This window comes from Apus apus, chromosome 25, assembly GCF_020740795.1.
Source record: "Apus apus isolate bApuApu2 chromosome 25, bApuApu2.pri.cur, whole genome shotgun sequence".
NCBI lineage: Eukaryota > Metazoa > Chordata > Aves > Apodiformes > Apodidae > Apus > Apus apus.
Genome location: NC_067306.1, coordinates 5,874,145 through 5,884,599, shown reverse-complemented (window position 1 = coordinate 5,884,599; position 10,455 = coordinate 5,874,145). Strand labels below are relative to the sequence as shown.

General features: G+C 54.4%; 2 protein-coding genes across 2 annotated transcripts; both read left to right on the top strand.

Annotated features, from left to right (window-relative positions):
• The first annotated feature begins 76 nt into the window (after positions 1 to 76).
• Positions 77 to 3,527, top strand: LOC127394272 (uncharacterized). Its single transcript, XM_051640111.1, is given in 4 exon segments — positions 77 to 228; positions 2,864 to 2,903; positions 2,906 to 2,995; positions 3,207 to 3,527. Coding segments are annotated over 4 exon segments (603 nt in total).
• Positions 3,528 to 5,071: 1,544 nt separating this feature from the next.
• Positions 5,072 to 8,605, top strand: LOC127394271 (uncharacterized). The gene is given in 4 exon segments (XM_051640110.1): positions 5,072 to 5,307; positions 7,942 to 7,981; positions 7,984 to 8,073; positions 8,285 to 8,605. Coding segments are annotated over 4 exon segments (687 nt in total).
• The last annotated feature ends 1,850 nt before the right edge of the window (positions 8,606 to 10,455 follow it).

Sequence of the window (10,455 nt, the reverse complement as noted above, 5' to 3'; positions counted from 1 at the left end):
CTCACCGCACAGTTTGGTGTCCTCCACAAATGTGGCTGAGGGTGCACTCAATTCCACTGTCCATGCCACCGAAAAGATGTTCAACAGCACCGGTCCTAATACCGCCCCTTGGGAAACACCACTCGTCGTTGGTCTCCATCGGGATATCGAACCGTCAATCACAACTCCCACAAGAGGAGCAGATGGAGCCAGCTATGGCAAATTCCTTAATGCTGTCATCATCAAATCGTAACTGCTGAGTTTCACATTCTGCCTGGGACTCTGTCACGGTTTGACTCAGGGTCGGTGTTTAAACCAGCAACAATAATGTTCTCGATCCCCACCCCCTCCCACCCAGGTAGGACAAGGAGAGAGAGAGAATAAGGAGAGAGACTTCCCGGACTGGAAACCAAACTAGACAGCTTTACTTAAATACGAATGATAAGAGAAAATATGCACAACAGATAAGCAAATGTATTCAGGAATGTACAAACCCCTTTTTCCTCCCCACGCCCCCAGCACCTTCCATGGCACTCTCCTGAGCTGTGAGCACTTCTGACATGTCCCGGACCGCTCTGCCAGATATAGCAGCTGAGGGTCGAGTTCCGAGGGTCTGGAATGCACGGGCCTGGGGATCAAAGGAGATGCGTAGACAGAGTCCTCCCCAGACACCACCCATGAACGGAAGCAAAGGGAAGAAGAAGGAGAAGGAACAGGCTTGGCTTCCGTGCTCCCTGACTTTATACCGAGTCCTCCGTGTAGATATAGGCATGGAACATCTTTGGCCAATTTTGCTGTCCGCTTAGTCCGCTCCTCCCTGTGGGAGGGTTGCAGATACGACTGTTCCGCTCCTTCGGTATCCAAAACAGAAGATTCAATAAGCAGAGCAAAGTGTCCTTGGTCTCTCTCGGCAGCAACATGAACATCTGTGGGTTATCGGTCCGCTAGCTGGAAAACCCGCGTACTGCTTAAAAAGAGGGGTCACTGAAGAAAAAAAAAATGCCAGTAAAAGGAAAATTGGCTTCATCCTGGCTCAAACCGGGACAGACTCTTTGACACCTCGAGAGATCTTTGCTAAAGGATTGTGCCTGCCCTGAGGGGGCAAATCTCTGCTCTTATGGAGTGCAGGCTTGCAATTCTGCCTTCTCTTTTGCAGAGCCAGTGCACGCTCAAAATACAAGAGCTATCCCAGCTTTTCCCCAAACCCCCAGGGAGATCAGAGGTTTGCTCCTTACACAGAGTTTCAAGTCGTCCTGCTTGTGTTGTCCTACATATGCCTGGGCTCAGGCTGGAAAGGGAGGTCAGCGTGCATTGTGGTTTTGCCTGGGACAGAGTTAAGGTTCTTCCGAGTAGCCTCTTTGGGGCCGTGTTTTGGATTTGTGCTGAAAACACTGTTGATGATTCAGGGATGTTTTAGCTGTGTCTGAGCAAAACTAACACAGAGCCAAGGCCTTTTCTGCTTCTCACACGGTCCGACGCACCTGTAGGCTGGGGGTGCACAACAAGTGGGGAGGGGGCACGGGTGGGACAGCTGACCCCAACGGACCAAAGGGGTGTTCCCCACCGTATAATGCCATGCACTGTAATACACCTGGGAGGACTAAACTTATGGGACTTGCCATTGCCTGGGCACTGGCTGAGCATCTGTCAAGAGGTGGGGAGAAATTGTTTTCTATGGAACCTCTATTTTTCCTTGAGTTTCTTTGTATTTCTTTTTGCTGTTGGTGCTTCTTTCTTTTTCCTCCCATTCCTTTTAATTATAAAACTGTCTGTACCTCAACACAGGATTTTTATCATTCTTGACCTTCCCATTCTCAGGCCGATCCCACTTGTGGGGAGTGAGCGAGGGGCTGTGTGGTGCCTAGTTGCTGGCTGCGGTTGAACAGCATCAAGACTGCGTCAGTAAGTGAAAGTCGGGATGAGTTCTCACAGAAATAATCACGGTTCCGCTAAGCTCACGCATCACCTGGTGCGTTCACGGACACAAGGACGATCTCAGGCTAGGAAGTCACCTGCATGTCAAAGTCCAAACTGAAATCAGTGTGGCCTGTGTCCAGACTCTGGCAAAGATGTGTCACCGCTGCAGGTGTAATTGATATTTGTGCTCAAAAGCTGCTCGCATGGGAAAGGAGAGGTGGCTCTGACTGAAGCCTCCCAGCAGCACCTTCTGGAAACGGTTGCAGCAAGGCCAAACAAGGGAGGACACCAGACCTCAGGGACACTCCCTCTGAATTTTGTCGGCACGTGCTATGCTACATCCAACACCAGTGCAACCTCTGGGCCCCAGTTCTTTATCCCAATACACATTTGGTGTGAGTTCTTGTCCCCTGCCTCACTCGGCACCAGGCTGAAAGGCTGCAGCAGTGCATCTGGCATTGGCCTGGACATGAGGAGCCTGTGCCCCATCCCAGCCGCCAGCAACACTGCGCCATAAGGGTATTGATTCAGGGACAAGGGGCTGCATGGGCGGCCAGGCTCCCTTGGCCTTTCTCCCAGTACATACAGCAAGAAATGGAGGGCACAGGGGGAAGAGACTGCGCTTCAGTTCTCTGAGCACCTCTCTGCCAGGCCAAAGGCCTTGGTCACCCAGCCAAGAAGCATGAGAGTGGTGCCTGTTTTCCTGAAAACTCTACTACAAACAAGCCCACAGGAATGACCGCTGTGCACATCACCTGCCTGCACAGGACACCACCAGCACTTGAGCTGAGTCTTCTGCCTTTGGTGACGTGTTTCAGCCCTGGAAATGCACTGGCTTCTCAGCATGGCACTCAGGGAAGCCTTCATATGGGAAAACACGTGGCATAAGCCAGGAAATGAAATGGCAGCAGTGCAGGAAACCAGGACACAGCCCGTACCATTACCTGGGATGGTTTGCATTTGACAGGAGCTCGTCAGAAAATTATTACTTCCACACAGGGTGCCTCCGGGCCTGAGGCAGCGCAGGGCTACTATAAAAGGCAGCCCAGCTCTAAGCTGTCTCATCCACTTCTCTCGCCTCCTTCTCCCTGGGAAACAGGTGAGTGCAAAGCCTGGGAGCTGCTTCTTACATGGGAGGGAAGGGGAGAGAAGGCCTTTTCCTAGAGAGAGGCTGTGACTCAGCTGAGGGGGCTCCTGGGCTTTGAGTGGGGCAGCCTATGCTGGGCCAGCCGGCGTCTTGGCTCCCACTGTGCTTGAGTTTATTGCTGCTTCTCACGCGTCCCTGTGCTTGCCTCTGTCCCCTCTCCCAGGTGCACCTCTCTCCCCGAGGCATGTCCTGCTACAACCAGTGCCAGCCCTGCTGCCAGCCCTGCGGCCCGACCCCACTGGCCAGCAGCTGCAATGAGCCCTGTTGCAGGCAGTGCCAGAACTCAGTTGTAGTCATTGAGCCCTCCCCCGTGGTGGTGACCCTGCCCGGCCCCATCCTCAGCTCCTTCCCACAGAACACCGTGGTGGGCTCCTCCACCTCGGCTGCCGTTGGCAGCATCCTCAGCTGTGACGGAGTGCCCATCAACTCTGGGTGCTGTGACCTCTCCTGCATTGCCAGCTGCTACAGGTGTCAGCCCTGCTAAAGCTACCGGAAAATGACCCCTGACAAGAACCTCTCAGGACACGCTGATGGACACGCAACGGAACTTTGGGCCATTGCTTCCTTCTTCCACTCTCATGTCTCTCTCTCTTCCTTTGCTCTCTCTGTCTCCCACTGACAGCCTAGCGGGGTCCTGCGTGCCTGCCCTCCCTCTGCGGAGCAGGCAGACGGACACCCTGCAGGAGCTCCACCGCAGCCTCTTAATAGCTGCCCCCTGGTGCCCCCTGTGGGCCACCTCTTTTTTTTCTTTAAACTCATTAAAGCTGTGCTGCATCCAAGCCTGGGCCTCTGAATCATTCTTCCTTTTGCGGCAACTCTTCCGTTCTACTCAGGGGAAAGGTGGAAGTACAGGAGGGTTGTCCTCTTTTGTTTTGTGGCCGTTTGCTTGGAGCTGAGGAAGACATCCCTGGCTATTCCACAGGCAACGGCCATCTGTGAGAGGCTGGCTCCAATGGGTGGCAGGAACGGGGAGGAGAAATAACAGTGCCTGAGGAGGGCCCACAGACTCCACCTTCCACTCTCCTCCATTAACCGATCAAGGGTGCGTGGCCAGCACACATGGACACAGGCAGATGGGTTGGGTACCTCCTACAGTCCTTCAGCTCCTGGCAGGGCCCAGCTGCTCTCCAGACACGCAGGGCTGAGGCAGTTCACCTGTTGGGTTTGGTACCGGCCGCACTCATGCCACACAGTGGAGTCTCTGCCTCCGTTGAACCCATTGCCCCCAGGGGCTGTCGTATCTCCACGAGAGCACCCAGTGCCCAAAGGGCCACTTTCCGGCCACCTCCCCATTGCTTACAGGCAGATGGAGACTTGGCAGATGCAGCACTGCACAGAGCAACTTCCCTGTGCAACCTGTTCCGGGGTCTCAGCACTCTCATAATAAAGAATTTCCACCTAGGGTCTAATCTACTTGACCCCTCTCACCCTTTGAGCCATTACCCCTTGTCCTCTCGCTACCTGCTATAGCAAAGAGTCCCACCCCAGCTTTCTTAAAGGCCCCCTGGAAGGCCGCTACGAGGCCTCTGTGGTGCCTTCTCCTCTCCAGGCTGAACAACGTCAACTGTCTCAGCCTGTCTTCATAGGAGAGGAGCTCCAGCCCTCTGATCATCTTTGTGGCCCTCCTCGGGACTTGCTCAGGAGCTCCATGTCATTCCTGTGCTGTGGGCTCCAGAACTGGAGACAGTACTCCAGGTTGGGTCTCACAAGAGCAGAGTAGAGGGGGAGAATCACCTCCCTTGTCCTGCTGGCCACGCTCCTTTCGACGCAGCCCAGGACACGGTTGGCTCTCTGGGCTGCAAGCACACATTGCATGCTCATGTTGAGCTTCTCGTCCACCATCACGCCCAAGTCCTCTCCTCCGAGCTGTTAATGCTCCTTTCCCCACCCAATCTGTATTTGGGCTAGGGACTGCCCTGACCCAGGTGCACAACCTTGTGCTTGGCTTTGCTGAACTTCATGCAGTTTGCACGAGCCCACCTCTCAAGCCTGCCAAGGTCCCTCTGGGTGGCATCCCTCCCCTCCAGCATGTCGACCTCACCGCACAGTTTGGTGTCCTCCACAAATGTGGCTGAGGGTGCACTCAATTCCACTGTCCATGCCACCGAAAAGATGTTCAACAGCACCGGTCCTAATACCGCCCCTTGGGAAACACCACTCGTCGTTGGTCTCCATCGGGATATCGAACCGTCAATCACAACTCCCACAAGAGGAGCAGATGGAGCCAGCTATGGCAAATTCCTTAATGCTGTCATCATCAAATCGTAACTGCTGAGTTTCACATTCTGCCTGGGACTCTGTCACGGTTTGACTCAGGGTCGGTGTTTAAACCAGCAACAATAATGTTCTCGATCCCCACCCCCTCCCACCCAGGTAGGACAAGGAGAGAGAGAGAATAAGGAGAGAGACTTCCCGGACTGGAAACCAAACTAGACAGCTTTACTTAAATACGAATGATAAGAGAAAATATGCACAACAGATAAGCAAATGTATTCAGGAATGTACAAACCCCTTTTTCCTCCCCACGCCCCCAGCACCTTCCATGGCACTCTCCTGAGCTGTGAGCACTTCTGACATGTCCCGGACCGCTCTGCCAGATATAGCAGCTGAGGGTCGAGTTCCGAGGGTCTGGAATGCACGGGCCTGGGGATCAAAGGAGATGCGTAGACAGAGTCCTCCCCAGACACCACCCATGAACGGAAGCAAAGGGAAGAAGAAGGAGAAGGAACAGGCTTGGCTTCCGTGCTCCCTGACTTTATACCGAGTCCTCCGTGTAGATATAGGCATGGAACATCTTTGGCCAATTTTGCTGTCCGCTTAGTCCGCTCCTCCCTGTGGGAGGGTTGCAGATACGACTGTTCCGCTCCTTCGGTATCCAAAACAGAAGATTCAATAAGCAGAGCAAAGTGTCCTTGGTCTCTCTCGGCAGCAACATGAACATCTGTGGGTTATCGGTCCGCTAGCTGGAAAACCCGCGTACTGCTTAAAAAGAGGGGTCACTGAAGAAAAAAAAAATGCCAGTAAAAGGAAAATTGGCTTCATCCTGGCTCAAACCGGGACAGACTCTTTGACACCTCGAGAGATCTTTGCTAAAGGATTGTGCCTGCCCTGAGGGGGCAAATCTCTGCTCTTATGGAGTGCAGGCTTGCAATTCTGCCTTCTCTTTTGCAGAGCCAGTGCACGCTCAAAATACAAGAGCTATCCCAGCTTTTCCCCAAACCCCCAGGGAGATCAGAGGTTTGCTCCTTACACAGAGTTTCAAGTCGTCCTGCTTGTGTTGTCCTACATATGCCTGGGCTCAGGCTGGAAAGGGAGGTCAGCGTGCATTGTGGTTTTGCCTGGGACAGAGTTAAGGTTCTTCCGAGTAGCCTCTTTGGGGCCGTGTTTTGGATTTGTGCTGAAAACACTGTTGATGATTCAGGGATGTTTTAGCTGTGTCTGAGCAAAACTAACACAGAGCCAAGGCCTTTTCTGCTTCTCACACGGTCCGACGCACCTGTAGGCTGGGGGTGCACAACAAGTGGGGAGGGGGCACGGGTGGGACAGCTGACCCCAACGGACCAAAGGGGTGTTCCCCACCGTATAATGCCATGCACTGTAATACACCTGGGAGGACTAAACTTATGGGACTTGCCATTGCCTGGGCACTGGCTGAGCATCTGTCAGGAGGTGGGGAGAAATTGTTTTCTATGGAACCTCTATTTTTCCTTGAGTTTCTTTGTATTTCTTTTTGCTGTTGGTGCTTCTTTCTTTTTCCTCCCATTCCTTTTAATTATAAAACTGTCTGTACCTCAACACAGGATTTTTATCATTCTTGACCTTCCCATTCTCAGGCCGATCCCACTTGTGGGGAGTGAGCGAGGGGCTGTGTGGTGCCTAGTTGCTGGCTGCGGTTGAACAGCATCAAGACTGCGTCAGTAAGTGAAAGTCGGGATGAGTTCTCACAGAAATAATCACGGTTCCGCTAAGCTCACGCATCACCTGGTGCGTTCACGGACACAAGGACGATCTCAGGCTAGGAAGTCACCTGCATGTCAAAGTCCAAACTGAAATCAGTGTGGCCTGTGTCCAGACTCTGGCAAAGATGTGTCACCGCTGCAGGTGTAATTGATATTTGTGCTCAAAAGCTGCTCGCATGGGAAGGAGAGGTGGCTCTGACTGAAGCCTCCCAGCAGCACCTTCTGGAAACGGTTGCAGCAAGGCCAAACAAGGGAGGACACCAGACCTCAGGGACACTCCCTCTGAATTTTGTCGGCACGTGCTATGCTACATCCAACACCAGTGCAACCTCTGGGCCCCAGTTCTTTATCCCAATACACATTTGGTGTGAGTTCTTGTCCCCTGCCTCACTCGGCACCAGGCTGAAAGGCTGCAGCAGTGCATCTGGCATTGGCCTGGACATGAGGAGCCTGTGCCCCATCCCAGCCGCCAGCAACACTGCGCCATAAGGGTATTGATTCAGGGACAAGGGGCTGCATGGGCGGCCAGGCTCCCTTGGCCTTTCTCCCAGTACATACAGCAAGAAATGGAGGGCACAGGGGGAAGAGACTGCGCTTCAGTTCTCTGAGCACCTCTCTGCCAGGCCAAAGGCCTTGGTCACCCAGCCAAGAAGCATGAGAGTGGTGCCTGTTTTCCTGAAAACTCTACTACAAACAAGCCCACAGGAATGACCGCTGTGCACATCACCTGCCTGCACAGGACACCACCAGCACTTGAGCTGAGTCTTCTGCCTTTGGTGACGTGTTTCAGCCCTGGAAATGCACTGGCTTCTCAGCATGGCACTCAGGGAAGCCTTCATATGGGAAAACACGTGGCATAAGCCAGGAAATGAAATGGCAGCAGTGCAGGAAACCAGGACACAGCCCGTACCATTACCTGGGATGGTTTGCATTTGACAGGAGCTCGTCAGAAAATTATTACTTCCACACAGGGTGCCTCCGGGCCTGAGGCAGCGCAGGGCTACTATAAAAGGCAGCCCAGCTCTAAGCTGTCTCATCCACTTCTCTCGCCTCCTTCTCCCTGGGAAACAGGTGAGTGCAAAGCCTGGGAGCTGCTTCTTACGTGGGAGGGAAGGGGAGAGAAGGCCTTTTCCTAGAGAGAGGCTGTGACTCAGCTGAGGGGGCTCCTGGGCTTTGAGTGGGGCAGCCTATGCTGGGCCAGCCGGCGTCTTGGCTCCCACTGTGCTTGAGTTTATTGCTGCTTCTCACGCGTCCCTGTGCTTGCCTCTGTCCCCTCTCCCAGGTGCACCTCTCTCCCCGAGGCATGTCCTGCTACAACCAGTGCCAGCCCTGCTGCCAGCCCTGCGGCCCGACCCCACTGGCCAGCAGCTGCAATGAGCCCTGTTGCAGGCAGTGCCAGAGCTCGATCGTTGTAATCGAGCCCTCCCCCGTGGTGGTGACCCTGCCCGGCCCCATCCTCAGCTCCTTCCCACAGAACACCGTGGTGGGCTCCTCCACCTCCGCTGCCGTTGGCAGCATCCTCAGCTGTGACGGAGTGCCCATCAACTCTGGGTGCTGTGACCTCTCCTGCATTGCCAGCTGCTACAGGTGTCAGCCCTGCTAAAGCTACCGGAAAATGACCCCTGACAAGAACCTCTCAGGACACGCTGATGGACACGCAACGGAACTTTGGGCCATTGCTTCCTTCTTCCACTCTCATGTCTCTCTCTCTTCCTTTGCTCTCTCTGTCTCCCACTGACAGCCTAGCGGGGTCCTGCGTGCCTCCCTCCCTCTGCGGAGCAGGCAGACGGACACCCTGCAGGAGCTCCACCGCAGCCTCTTAATAGCTGCCCCCTGGTGCCCCCTGTGGGCCACCTCTTTTTTTTCTTTAAACTCATTAAAGCTGTGCTGCATCCAAGCCTGGGCCTCTGAATCATTCTTCCTTTTGCGGCAACTCTTCCGTTCTACTCAGGGGAAAGGTGGAAGTACAGGAGGGTTGTCCTCTTTTGTTTTGTGGCCGTTTGCTTGGAGCTGAGGAAGACATCCCTGGCTATTCCACAGGCAACGGCCATCTGTGAGAGGCTGGCTCCAATGGGTGGCAGGAACGGGGAGGAGAAATAACAGTGCCTGAGGAGGGCCCACAGACTCCACCTTCCACTCTCCTCCATTAACCGATCAAGGGTGCGTGGCCAGCACACATGGACACAGGCAGATGGGTTGGGTACCTCCTACAGTCCTTCAGCTCCTGGCAGGGCCCAGCTGCTCTCCAGACACGCAGGGCTGAGGCAGTTCACCTGTTGGGTTTGGTACCGGCCGCACTCATGCCACACAGTGGAGTCTCTGCCTCCGTTGAACCCATTGCCCCCAGGGGCTGTCGTATCTCCACGAGAGCACCCAGTGCCCAAAGGGCCACTTTCCGGCCACCTCCCCATTGCTTACAGGCAGATGGAGACTTGGCAGATGCAGCACTGCACAGAGCAACTTCCCTGTGCAACCTGTTCCGGGGTCTCAGCACTCTCATAATAAAGAATTTCCACCTAGGGTCTAATCTACTTGACCCCTCTCACCCTTTGAGCCATTACCCCTTGTCCTCTCGCTACCTGCTATAGCAAAGAGTCCCACCCCAGCTTTCTTAAAGGCCCCCTGGAAGGCCGCTACGAGGCCTCTGTGGTGCCTTCTCCTCTCCAGGCTGAACAACGTCAACTGTCTCAGCCTGTCTTCATAGGAGAGGAGCTCCAGCCCTCTGATCATCTTTGTGGCCCTCCTCGGGACTTGCTCAGGAGCTCCATGTCATTCCTGTGCTGTGGGCTCCAGAACTGGAGACAGTACTCCAGGTTGGGTCTCACAAGAGCAGAGTAGAGGGGGAGAATCACCTCCCTTGTCCTGCTGGCCACGCTCCTTTCGACGCAGCCCAGGACGCGGTTGGCTCTCTGGGCTGCAAGCACACATTGCATGCTCATGTTGAGCTTCTCGTCCACCATCACGCCCAAGTCCTCTCCTCCGAGCTGTTAATGCTCCTTTCCCCACCCAATCTGTATTTGGGCTAGGGACTGCCCTGACCCAGGTGCACAACCTTGTGCTTGGCTTTGCTGAACTTCATGCAGTTTGCACGAGCCCACCTCTCAAGCCTGCCAAGGTCCCTCTGGGTGGCATCCCTCCCCTCCAGCATGTCGACCTCACCGCACAGTTTGGTGTCCTCCACAAATGTGGCTGAGGGTGCACTCAATTCCACTGTCCATGCCACCGAAAAGATGTTCAACAGCACCGGTCCTAATACCGCCCCTTGGGAAACACCACTCGTCGTTGGTCTCCATCGGGATATCGAACCGTCAATCACAACTCCCACAAGAGGAGCAGATGGAGCCAGCTATGGCAAATTCCTTAATGCTGTCATCATCAAATCGTAACTGCTGAGTTTCACATTCTGCCTGGGACTCTGTCACGGTTTGACTCAGGGTCGGTGTTTAAACCAGC